Genomic DNA, 14,193 nt, shown 5'->3' with positions numbered 1-14,193 from the left:
AAGTCCAAGTGGGCTCACTTGCACAATGACATATCAGCTTGAAAATGCAAATTCACACAGGCATTAGAATTGAAGAGGGGTAATAAAAGCTTGGAGCTGATACATGGTCTATTAACAATGGTCTGATTTATCTTCTTTCTTTGACCATACAAACAAGATCACTTTCTTGATATAAAAAGGACAAGTCTATCATTCAACTGACATTGTCACCTGGATTTCTCTGTTATGTATATTTTATTTTATTTATATTTGATTTAATTTAATTGTTTGTGAGTTTTAATTTTTTCATTACTCGCTATTATAATGTAACTTTATTTACTGGAATAGAGTTCAGTTCTAACATATATTAATGCTGACCTAGTTCCTGACCTTGATTCAGAACCAGTAAGAGTTGTATTAAACAACTTTTTAAAAAAAACTCTTTCTCAGAGTAAGATTCATAAAGTGGATTTGAGGCCATACTTAGAGTATGTGACAGGAATGACCCACATAAAGGCATCTGTTTTGCACTGTAGTTAGATTTATTACTGCTGTTTTGAGAAATAATAGCTATTTTTGCCTTAACACTTGAGAAGTTAATGTGTTTTATATTGTGACCAGTTTTGGGCTAATTATTTTGTTTTCTTCAATTTATTTGGATTTCACGTTTGTTTTCCCTGGAAATACTAGTGCTTTAAATTAAATTTTGGACAAAGACGTTTATTGAAATTTACACAGAATTAAAAAGCTGGAATATTATTTTCTGCGATTCAACAAAGAACTGTTGACACATCAGTAAGACGCTGACCACAACATACATCATCACCTTCCAGTTGAATTTCATCGGGACTCGAACTCAGATTTATTTAAGAATTTTTATTAACAGGACTGCTATTTTTTAATTCCTGGATTATTTTTTGGATTTGTTTCGTAAAACCGTAAGTTCTTTTTCTAATTTTTACCTTGATTTTCTACAACCACCCTCACAAATTTGACGTGAATTATTTTATCCCATCAGCCATTGATAACATATATCAATGTAAAGAAAACACTCCACATTTGTTCCCCATGTTTGATTTAAGTATGTTACTATCTAATTACCATTTATATGTAAAGTTTCTCTGTTGCTTCACATCTTTGTCTACTTGGATCAAATTAGATGCCTACACTTCTTAAATGTCATGTTACATTCAATTCTGATTGGTAGTTACTGTTTGTTCAAGTCCAGTGTAAAACAATAACCATGAATCAGAACTGTAGCTTATTCACACTGACACACTGGAAGTAATGGTATCCAAATATATACAAAGCAACTGAGAAATTTCACAGAAAAGTGACTATTAAATGATGTGTTAAATACTTAAATAGAACATGAAAAAAAGTTTTGAATGTCTTCTTTTATGCTGATACATGTAATCAGTGAATGTGCCAATGTGATATAACAAAAATTTTAACAGAATCAAAAAGCAGATTCCAAACTGCATATAGTCACCTTGGTTAATCTGTGGAAGGTGAATGGTTGTTGTCAATAGTTTCCTTTTTTGCTGTGAGAAATGAGTGCCTGTGGCTGTGGCAGTTGTTTTGTATTTGTACAATGTAAAGGATTTGGTCATTAGGCATCTGTGCTACCACACTCAGCTTTGTTCTAGATAAGGTTTTCCCTGCATGAGGAAACTATACTATTTCTTCTGTTACAACTATACGGTCTTAAAACTAAGCAACAGAAAAGAGTGAAAACTAACAAGTTTGGTAAAAGTCAAAATATAATTAACCTGCATAAAATGCAAGGTGAAAAATTGCAAATAACTTACAATATGGTGAATAAAAACCTAAATAGGTAGTCCAAAAGATTTATCACAAGTCCAAATGAATTTCACTTCATTGTGCTGATGTGCCAATAGTCTTGATGTACCACAATCATATAATCCAAAGTATTTTAACTGAATTCACAGTGATTCCAATTCAGCTATTAAATCCAAAGTCTGAGCCCTCTGTAATTGAAATAAATAAATCCTCTCAAATGATCACAACTATATTACTCTTCCAAAACTGTTGTTAATGTATGGAATAGCTAAATTTCAATAAATCATCTCTTATACAGGAAACAAAGAAACAGTTTCAAAACCAGAAAGATGATCAAATATTCATTCTAGATCAATCAAAGCTTGCCAACATGATCAAGTATTTTAACAGCCATCTAACCAGCAATTAGGTCAGCATGGGTTTCCTTCCAAGTAGTATTTTTCTACCCTATACCAATGCATATGAAGGATTCCATTAACTGCCATGAGATGTAGCTTTTTGATGGGGGTAAAACTAATTTGTATTATGTAATCTTTACCTGAAGCTCAGGGATCATGCTACCAGGCAATCTGAGCTACTAAGTCGCCTAAAAAATATAAACTTCACCTTCTTCTGTTAGGAGAGTGAAAACGACTTCACCCTGTGATTTTATTTTAGAAGTACATTGACTGACTGTAGTTTTGCACTGCCCTCTCACCTTTAACCATAGTTCTAGTGTGGTGTTGTAGCTCAATGTATTCATCAAACCATCAAGTAGCTAGTGTTGATATGAAATATGCTGACAAACAAACTCGTACACATTCACAGGCATGTGTTTTGAGAGCTGATAGACAATTAACCCTTTCCCGAGTAAGTTAGCATCTATCACCGCCCGATTTCTGCAAGTCATCCTCTGATGATAAAAGCATACAAGCTTGTGTTTCGAAACTTTAACAATAGTACGTGTTATGTATATTTGATTTAATTATATCTGATTTAATATATATTTATTTCAATTTAATTGTTTGTCAGTTTTATTTTTTATATATTTTTTATTACATGCTATTGTAATGTAAATTTATTCACTAGAGATGATACTTTCTTCAGAAAATAGTTTGACATTGCCTGTTCATTTTATAAAAATCAAGTGTTGATTTAGATCCTGACCTTGATTCAAAATTAGTAGCAACCACGTAAATAAGTTCTATTTTTATTTTAAAATGATTGGTTGTTGTCGAGGTCATGATGGGACTATGTGTTTAAGATGTAAACAATTTTTTTAATATTTTATTTCTTAGAGTAAAATGATTTGTTTTCTTCAGGGCCACACTGGGTGTACATGAACTTTAACAAGTACCTAATTTCTACGTTCTTCTAGAATATGATCACATGACCACCTTTTTGCGTTTTAGAAGATGCTATAACCTTTGTTTTGTAAAGTTATTCTCAGTTGCAGCTGGGCATTCTCTTACACTGGAAATTGTATGTTGTGCTGTTGGAGTTATTTTAAATTACATGTACTTGGATTGGAGTTATTTCAAATTACTGGATTCAAAAAGGACTAATTCTTTTTACCTGGAAAATATGTCTGCTCATGTGAAAATGTTGAATAAGGACATTTTTTTGTAAAAATTAATTAAAATTTCCATCTTGGATTCTTCGTCGGGACTCGAACTTGAAATCATTAGAACATTTTGTTATTATGACTTCAAAAATTGTATTCGTGGATTATTCTTGAATTATTTTGGATTTGATTCTTAAAACCTTAAGTTCATATTTATTTCATTTTTACAGAATTTTCCAGGAAAATAAATTATTATATTATTTCAAAGCTTGTTGTTTTCACTCTTGCTTGTGTTACTGTTTATTCGCACCTAAAGAAAGTAACATATGTAAACAGCAATTTGTGTTTTAACACATTAACCCCTGGAGCTTTTTGTCATTTTGCCTGAAAATCGAGTAGGAAACACATTTTGAAAGCTATTTCTGAATAGACTCGAAAACACCAAATACCTGGTCATCTTTCAATAACATACTGCCTAGTGGTGTTAGAAACATAGATTTTTGTTGGCTATTTGACTCATGCATGAGCAGGAGGGTATTAGTTGGATTTTTTTTTTTTTTTTTTTTTTGTAAAATGGAGCCATTATCTTTATATGGAGACCATTCTTTATTGCAAATGCCCATCTTTTCCTACTTTCTGCAAAGACTCATCTGTCTGTTTGCAGTTCATACCAGTTTGCCTTAGATTTGAGACCAAAAAGTCTAAAATCCGGAGACACAATCGGATTCCGACCACGGGCAAATTTTGAGTAAAAAAAGTCGGGTCCAAAAAATGAGGTTTTTCTATCTGTATTTTGTAGTGCAACTAGATATTCCAGATTATTTGGTATCATTGTAGGGCTACATCTGTCTACATTTCTATAATACCACCCACTTTAGTGTATCATGCATGACCATGATGCTACAGAGCTCGGCAGTAGGCTACTACCTCCTGCCCTGTAAAGTCGTCACTAGGGGTTAATGTGTTAACAAGAATTTTTCTTTTTTTACAAATCATCAGGGAATTGTTAAATTTGTAATTTATGTGCAATGTCGATGCACAAGTGATTAAATACGCAAGGAATATTCAAATTTTGTGACGTCATCAAAATGGACTGTTTAACACATTAACCCCTGGAGCTTTTTGTCATTTTTGCCTGAAAATCGAGCAGGAAACAAATTTTGAAAGCCATTTCTGAATAGACTCGAAAACACCAAATCCACGGTCATCTTTCAATAACATACTGCCTAGTGGTGTTAGAAACATCGATTTTCATTGGCTATTTGACTCACGCATGAGCAGAAGGGTATTAGTTGGAGTTTTTTTTTGTTTTTTTTTGTCAAACGGAGCCATTATCTTTGTATGGAGACCACTCTTTATTTAAAATGCCCATCTTATCCTACTTTTGCAAAGGCTCATTTGTCTGTTTGCAGTTCATACTGGTCTGCCTTAGATCTGCGACCAAAACGTCTAAAATCCGGACACAAAATCGGATTCTGACCACGGGCAAATTTTGATTAAAAAGTGTCGGGTCCAAAAAATGAGGTTTTTCTATCTGTATTTTGTAGTGCAACTAGATATTCCAGATTATTTGGTATCATTGTAGGGCTACATCTGTCTACATTTCTATAATACCACCCATTTTAGTGTATCATACATGTCCATGAGGCTACAGAGCTCAGCAGTAGGCTACTACCTACTGCCCCGTAAAGTCGTCACTAGGGGTTAATGTGTTAACAAGAATTTTTTTTTTTTTTACAAATCATCAGGGAATTGCTAAATTTGTAATTTATGTGCAATGTTGATGCACAAGTGATTAAATACGCAAGGAATATTCAAATTTTGTGACATCATCAAAATGGACTGTTTAACACATTAACCCCTGGAGCTTTCTGTCATTCTTGCCTGAAAATCGAGTAGGAAACAAATTTTGAAAGCCATTTCTGAATAGACTCGAAAACACCAAATCCCCGGTCATCTTTCAATAACATACTGCCTAGTGGTGTTAGAAACATCGATTTTCATTGGCTATTTGACTCACGCATGAGCAGAAGGGTATTAGTTGGAGTTTTTTTTTTGTTTTTTTTTGTCAAACGGAGCCATTATCTTTGTATGGAGACCACTCTTTATTTAAAATGCCCATCTTATCCTACTTTTTGCAAAGGCTCATTTGTCTGTTTGCAGTTCATACTGGTCTGCCTTAGATCTGCGACCAAAACGTCTAAAATCCGGACACAAAATCGGATTCTAACCACGGGCAAATTTTGATTAAAAAGTGTCGGGTCCAAAAAATGAGATTTCTCTATCTGTATTTTGTAGTGCAACTAGATATTCCAAATTATTTGGTATCATTGTAGGGCTACATCTGTCTACATTTCTATAATACCACCCATTTTAGTGTATCATACATGATCATGACGCTACCTACTGCCCCGTAAAGTCGTCACTAGGGGTTAATGTGTTAACAAGAATTTTTTTTTTTTTTTACAAATCATCAGGGAATTGCTAAATTTGTAATTTATGTGCAATGTTGATGCACAAGTGATTAAATACGCAAGGAATATTCAAATTTTGTGACGTCATCAAAATGGACTGTTTAATACATTAACCCCTGGAGTTTTTTGTCATTTTTGCCTGAAAATCGAGTAGGAAACACATTTTGAAAGCTATTTCTGAATAGACTCAAAAACACCAAATCCCCAGTCATCTTTCAATAACATACTGCCTAGTGGTGTTAGAAACATCGATTTTCATTGGCTATTTGACTCACGCATGAGCAGAAGGGTAAAAGTTGGACTTCTTTTCTTTTTTTTTTGATAAATGGAGCCATTATTTTTGTATGGAGACCACTCTTTATTCCAAATGCCACCTTTTCCTACTTTTTGCAAAGGCTCATCTCTCTGTTTGCAGTTCATACCTGTTTGCCTTAGATCTGAGACCAAAAAGTCTAAAATCCGGACACAAAATCGGATTCCGACCACGGGCGAATTTTGGGTTTAAAAAAAGTCAGGTCCAAAAAATGAGGTTTTTCTATCTGCATTTTGTAGTGCAACTAGATATTCCAGATTATTTGGTATCATTGTAGAGCTACATCTGTCTACTTTTCTATAATACCACCCACTTTAGTGTATCATGCATGACCATGATGCTACAGAGCTCGATAGTAGGCTACTACCTCCTGCCCCATAAAGTCATCGCTAGGGGTTAATGTGTTAAGAACAGAATTGGTGATCTGGATATTTTAACTGCCTCCTATATAATATTTCATCATAAAATTAGTTTGTAAGTGAACAAGTAATGAAACAATGGCAGACATCGCTGTGTCTAGGAAGTACCAGTTTATTAGATTGTCTGTTTTCATAAACTTTTGGGTAAATATAATCAGAAAAATATACAGTTCATGAAAAGCAGAGCTTAGGTATTTTGTTATTGAAGATTTAGCTTTCAAATGCAATTATGGAGATCAGAAACAATGTTATCTTGTGGACTTCGTGAGAAGCTCTGTAAGGTCAAGGTTGTTTTCCGTCTGGACTCGTATTTGCGAAAATACGGGAAAAAAGCAGTGAAGCAAATACTATTTAACCAATATCTAAAATTACTACAAGAATGTAGACAAATAAATAAACCACAAATCTGCAATCCTATCAATGGACTGTTGTTGGAAAGAAGGGTTTAGTTCATACACCGAATATAAAGGAGCCATGTCTGTAATTTTATACATTTCAGTGTGTTGTGTATGAATAGTTATGGTAATGTTTTATCTGCAACAAAGAAATTTGGATGAACAGTATGATCTGAAGATACATGTGCATTTGTCCTCATATACATGGTACAGGGGTTCTTTCAAATGTATTTAGAAATCTTTCAAGTGCCATTATTCTGCACTTTTAGAAAGTAAAAAAAAAATAATCTTGATTAAGGATAGTTGTTTAAGCATTATTACAATAATGTTATATGGTTACTCAGATAAATTTATTACAATGTACTGTATCTGCCAGCCTATAAGAAATTTTTTTTGGCCAGAATATCTTAGCTTCATTTTATACTCCAAATTGTCTTATACACCACTCCCTCAATAACTCGCATACATCGGGGTCCAGAAACATCGACCGCACTATAAGTGAGGTGCGAGTTATTGAGGGACCTATAAAATAAGCCCAAAACCAATAAAGTGATTGACGACATAATGGAGAAATAAGGGGGGGGGGTAGGCAGATTATACTGTTGAATACTCACTTTATAATCGTTCTGAGATTAAATGTTAATAAATATCTCTTCATAATGGTGTACTTTATTATTTCCTCATAGGACAACATTAATTTCAGGATAAATTACAGTATATTGAGGCGATCATCGAAAACATTATTCCACGTGGGTTTCCGTTCGCTTAACATGTGTACCACTTCACACATTCTGTACTTCGTCACTAATTTTTATGTTGAATTGGATACATTCTAGTTTTATTGTTTAATCCAAATTAGACGTTTTTTTATACACATATGATCAACTCTTTTCGAGAAACAGTGTTGATCGAATGATAGATAGATAAATATTTTTGAATGTGATAGAAGTAAAATGGAAAACAAAAAAAAACAAGGGTTAATCAGTACAGACATATTTAATTGGTCTACAAATTTAAAACAACGTAAATTAGAACAAGTTAATACTTGCCGTTTGTGCCACGCTTGACAAATATCAATTCACTTTTTGAAAAAAATCAGTTATTTTTTTGTGTGTGTGTGTTACTCCTTGGTTTCTCTGCCACCGAGCAACATCCCTCAGATTTCTCAACTTCATGAGCTTTACGTAGTCAACATTTCAGGTCTCCAGCCACCTTATGGCAATATCAAAATATTTGATTGCTTCCTGTGCAGAGGGGTGGGGGTGCAAACTCTGCGTCTGCATCACTTTCAACACTTGTGTTACTCCAGTTAGAATCGTCTTCTGCTGCAAATTTGTTCGCTATAGAAATAATTATAGTTTCATCTGACATGTATTCGGCTGTGGGACAATCATTGTCAGCACAAATCCACTCCTCCATATCATCAAGAGAAACGCCCATCTCAGGACCATGAGTCTGTACGAATTTCTCCCTAACAGCCTCGGCATTAATGACATCAGTTTCACTGAAACATTCGAAGTCACTATCATCGTCGTTGTCTCTGTTACTGTTTTGCTTTACGTCAAAGGCAGCTCCAAGACCCTTAATCCAGCACCCGAGGTCTCTTGTAATCGATTTTTTTTTAATGCAACAAACACTTCCCCAAGAAGTTGATCAAAACAAAGCCAGCATGTACATGTAATTAGGTTCTCACAGAAGTACTCACGGGTTTCGATGTGACGGTCGATTGACTCTTTTCATGTTTTCAATGAACAGAATATGTTGTGATTATAATGTTTACACTGAAACGGAATTAAAGGATTAGAACGTGACTTTCACACAGGAAGACGTTTAATTGGTGTTTATTTCATTCTCTGTTGCCACCTGTTAGCATTTACCAGAAGTTTTCATTGATTGCTATTTCACCAGACTGTTTATTTACAGTATACTGACAACTATTTATCATAAAAACTTACATAATATATGATATCTTTAAACAGAGGTCTCACTAGGATTGTAAAACTGGGTCTTTCTGCCTCTGAATTCAATCACTAAATATCAGTACATTTTCTCACTCGGCCGCTAGTCAAAGCCTTTGAACTAGCCGCCTGGCTGTTGCATCATGTTCTTTTTTTTTTTTTTAATGTACTCTTATAAAATGGCAACAGTACATCAAAGAGTCTTTCAGTCACTGAATTTTGTCATTGTAAATATCAGCAGTTAACTGATCAACACATTTTCCCACAAAGCAGGTGGGTGAAACAGGACCGGCAAATCTTTGAATTTTCCCACGCACCTATTACATGCGTATGGAGGACTCCCGCCTCAGTGATTTTCTGCGTCCCAGATCAAAAATTGGCATCCAAATACGCGTAATTAAGCGTTTTCGAGATCTCTGAAATTAATTCTTCTTTAGAACTTGCAAATTTCAAAATATGGATTATATTTTTACGGGCTTTAATCACCATTTTCGATGATAAAACAAGCAATGTATCAAGGTTTAATTTATCAATTCTTATCGTAATTTTTTCATGTTCAGCATATTTTAAAGATATTTTAAATACATTTTCTCTGGGAAAAATCGGGAGCCAAGATGGACACCACGTTATAAGCGGGATCGCGAGTTATCCGGGCGCGAGTTATCGAGGGAGCGGTGTATATGGATTATGTCATCCGAATAGTTTTATCTTATGTAATTTTTCGCATGGAAAAAATGTTCTCCAATTAAGTACAAAAAATAGACACTGCATGAAGCTTACTCCATTTTCTAGTAGACACCAAGGCGAGTGAAAATAGTTTTCAACTGTGAGGTCTTGAAAGGAAACCTCATTTAGTGGTTCATAGTGGGTTTTGGTCAAAGACAGATACTGCAGCTCAAAATACTTAATGAGATCGTACATTACAATCCATTTTCCATATCTGAAGCTGACTTTTATAAGCTGTATTAGTTTGACACAGCAGCAACATACATGTACATGAGTTTTTTCAAGACATTTAAATAGGTTGTACATTATTTATTGTAATTTAATATTATTACGATGATGATGATGATGATGATGATGATGATGATGATGATGATGAAGTAAAGAACTGATCATTACTGGGTATTACCCCTGCAAATGAAAGAAAGAATGAAAGGAAGGAAGAAGGGAAGGGGAGGGAAGGGAAACTGAAGGAAAGAACATAAATCTTACCTGTGGAAAGCCTTGCTGGCTAGAGCTAATACCATAAGGACTCTGTTTAGGTACCTGTGCTGTCTGAACTGTGATTGGCTGCTGGAAATTCATCTGCTGAAATAAAAAACATTGTAAACTTAAATTAAAATGGTACCTATTTACATTAACAAAGATTTAATTGATTCTGCATTCTACCATTTAAATACCATTATTATTCATATACAATGCAAATTCAACTGTCAACACAATAGACCCAGATCTGCCAGCATGCACCCAGATATTGCTATCATACACCCAGATATGCCAGCATACACCCAGATATTGCTATCATACACCCATATATGCCATCATACACCCATATATGCCATCACACACCCAGATATACCATCATACACCCATATATGCCATCATACACCCAGATATTGCTATCATACACCCAGATATGCCATCATACATCCATATATGCCATCATACACCCAGATCTGCCAGCATTTTATAAAGCCCCAAGACTTACATATGTTTCTCTTTTGTCAACACACCCACATACGGTTGTTGTTGTTTCTTTCATCGTTGCCTTGACATAACTGAATGCCTATGATCTTTATTGTGCTTTCTCACTGGCCAATTGAAGAAATGGACATGATGTAGAACATAACAGTTGTTTCTCTTTGCTAACTTTAGTTAAAGGAATATTGCAACTTTTTCTTCTACTGATTGCTCCTAACACACTGCAGAGACCTAAGTCTGTTGACACATTATGCAATGGCAGAGCTGGGTCTGTGCAGTTTGGAGTTGGACTCAAGGTTTGAGTGAGTAGATATGGTAACAGTTCATGGAAACGATGGACCGAAGGATCTCAGGATGTATTGGATGAATGCCTAGATGTCTGGATGTAGAAACTGCTAGAAGGGTCAACAGAACTTAGTGAAAAATTAAGTATGCATTTCGTAAGTAACAAATTACACCTAAAGCATTTTAAGAACCATTTTGCTCTGCAATTATGTCAACCACAGAATAGAAGGTTACAAGGATAGACATGTACCATTTTGCTGAGTGAGTGAATAGATTAATGAACTGAGGGACGGAAGGATGCATGGGTAAACTGATTGACAAACTATAACATATACAATGAGGCATGAAACAACAGTACATACGTTGCTTGTGGCAGTGGTAGTAGAAACTTGAACAGGCTGGGCAATTGGTTGCACTGCTTGAGCCGACGTCACGATGAAGGCATCTTGCCTCTGAAAAAATTAAAATGTCATCCTTTTCCAAGAAAAAATACAAAAAGGCAATTCAGTATCCCTGCCTACCATGGTGAAGTCACCAACAATTAACAGTTTATAACGGCTGGCCTAGCCCTAAAATGAAAAAAATTGAGGAACTTGGCCTTTGACTTGTTGACCCCCAGAATCAACTGACTTGATCCAACTCAAAATGTGAAGTTATCCACAAAACTGGTGAAAGCATATGGTTTAGAACTGATACAATTTTTCATTGTAGCCTGGATCTTAAAATTCCAAATTCAATAAACTTTAATCCTCTGCAAGCAGCCCACAAAGTTTTAGTTCAGGCCTCTAATGTAAAACTGAAGTTAGTGTGCTGAAATAATTTCGTTTCTTTCAGTCACACTGACCTCAACTTTAAAAGCCCCAGTTCAATAAATTTCCTCCTTAGCCTGAATACAAGCAATCCACAGTGTTCAGTAGCGGCAGATTTATTTCATGGAAATGAGATAATAGATGGAGAAATGCATGGACATATGTCATCACATAATATGTTTCATCTTATGGCAGATGTACATAAAACAGAAACTTCCAATGTATTCAGAAACAGAAATGTCTTCCCAACTCCAATACATATGACACTGCAGCCAAACAAACTGAACAACTGACCTAAATGTCAAACATACCCAAAGTAACTGATGCATTAAATATAGACCACAGTGATATATTTGTCAAAAATAGTGATGCATTAACAAAGTTGACTGACTCTGCAGCTAACAATTCCTGATAAAGTGACTATAGGACTTATCGTACCAAGGAAAAAAAAAATGGGAACCAGTCTAAAAAATAGGCGAACATAAATTAGAATATATATATTGGCATGGCTGGCTAGGACCGATTGATAACAAAAGTACAATTTTACTAAAAAAATTTTTTAGAGAGTTTATCTTAGTTGTAACTTTAAAAAATATATCCAATGTTTTATAGATGAGATTTCAGTTATTTTACAGACTTTACCTTAAAAGATTCATTACTAAAATTAGCACTTGACTTTGGTGCAGAAATGAAAACACACACTTCAAACACATGTTGATAATAAAATGATGCAGCTCATATGATTTTCTCTACAGAGAAGCTTGCATCAAGGATATGTCTATACACCTCTCGCTCGATAACTCGCACACATCAGGGCCCAAAAACATAGAGGGCACAAGTTACTGAGGGACCTCCCAAAAATCCTCTAGACATCCAAAGAACCACAGGGTTGGGGGGGGGGGGGCCCTGAGATGTTTAATGCCTGAATCCTCAATTTATAATTGCATCGAGAATTATTGTCAATAAAGTGCTTTTTCTTAAGAAGTTGTTTGTTATTCCATATAAATTACATATATTTTCAGAATGTCCAACATCTGAAAGATCGATAACAACTGGTTTCAACAAATAACATGATATTGGAAAACATTCGTGAATTATCTCATGGCTTTTCGTTTTGTTGATGAGTCTGGTTCCTGTAGTGGTGTTTAATAAAGTATTTTGCGAAACATGGAGTCTATGAAGCAGGAAACCAGACTAACGGTTGATACATTACCAAACAAAATTCTTTTATCAAGAACATGCAACATTTATTTCATGAGACAATCATCTACGTTGAAACTCAGTTTCTGTATTGTTCAGTTAGTAAAATATTGATACTATGATTTCATTGCAAGTAATAGTGAAACTTCTTATCATCCTTAAGGATATCTCTACATCCGAATTAAGGAATTCTCTGAAACTCGTCTTCCCCACAATGGACCATATCTGTGAAATAAAGCTCTTTATTTTATGAAGTAACCATTTTGCTTGGTTGAAATGAGATACCCAATATATGACTGGGATCGCTGGTTCTTAAGCATGTAGGATATTGTATGCCTTTTATTTTGCTTATTCCACCTGCTTTATTTGATTCAAAAGACATAATTAAAGTAATAATAGAAAAGGAGGCCAGCTTTTTATATAGTGCAACAATACAACAAATGTTTCCGGTCGGCACTTAATAGTTTCTCAGAGAAATGCTTGCGGACATAGCTGTTACGGTGGATTGACACATTTTACATTTAATTACAAGAGGACACATTGCATTTATGATGATTACACTCAAAAGGAACTAAATGATAGAACCTGAACATATATTTCATTTGATAAAAAAAATATTTAATTGGTATTTATTTATTAAAGTACTGCCTCCACTAGGTGTAAGTGACATTTTTATTGATCAAAATTTCCTTGAATATTGTTAATCACAGTGTACCAAGAATGTTGTTTGGAAAGAAAATGTAACAAATTATAGAACTTCTTTTTAAAAGTTGATATTTCATAATGTTGATTAAAATTTCCAGGTCCTGTCTGCTGTTTTTGACTATGAAACGAGTGATATATAAAAGTTTCTATTACCAATTTGGATCACGATTTTCTTGAAATTCAAGAAATAGAGATGAATTCTGGGGTATTTTCTGGTTTAAAAAATGGGATCAATGCCTGACCCCGCGTAATAAGCGGGTTAGCAAGTTATCAGGGTGCACGTTATTGAGGGAGTGGTGTATTAATAAATACTGGTTTGAGCATGAGCAATTAAAAGCTTAAAGTTATTATACTTTTATATCATGATATTTCTACTGGTTTACTATGTAAGCTAAATTTGTGCCATGAGTCCCTTCAAGCCAGAAAAAATCAACGATGCTCCAAATTTACATAAAAGTGATCCAATTTTGGTTACATGGTGTTGTACTCAACAAGATGCACCCACACTAAAAGTTTAAAGCCTCTATGGCCTAAATTGAGCCAAACACAAAAAATGATCAAAGTCAATGAAGCCTGAAAATTGGGAAAAGGTGACCTAATTCTGGT

General features: G+C 34.6%; 1 protein-coding gene across 3 annotated transcripts in view; it reads right to left on the bottom strand.

Moving 5' to 3' along the window:
• Window positions 1-14,193, bottom strand: part of LOC149777121 (mediator of RNA polymerase II transcription subunit 15-like) — a 169,177-nt gene that overhangs the window by 98,352 nt on the left and 56,632 nt on the right. For 2 of the 3 annotated variants that reach the window (XM_089941796.1, XM_089941799.1), the window contains 2 exons: window positions 11,236-11,325; window positions 10,100-10,195 (listed from right to left, as the gene is read on the bottom strand). In XM_089941796.1, coding sequence (XP_089797922.1) covers window positions 10,100-10,195; window positions 11,236-11,325 — 186 coding nt within the window. The remainder of the gene's footprint in view (window positions 1-10,099; window positions 10,196-11,235; window positions 11,326-14,193) is intronic. The other variant, XM_089941797.1, reaches the window with a different exon arrangement.

The sequence above is a fragment of the Sinohyriopsis cumingii genome, chromosome 18, assembly GCF_028554795.1.
Source record: "Sinohyriopsis cumingii isolate HCF-2022 chromosome 18, ASM2855479v2, whole genome shotgun sequence".
NCBI lineage: Eukaryota > Metazoa > Mollusca > Bivalvia > Unionida > Unionidae > Sinohyriopsis > Sinohyriopsis cumingii.
This window is presented reverse-complemented; position numbering and strand designations above follow the sequence as displayed.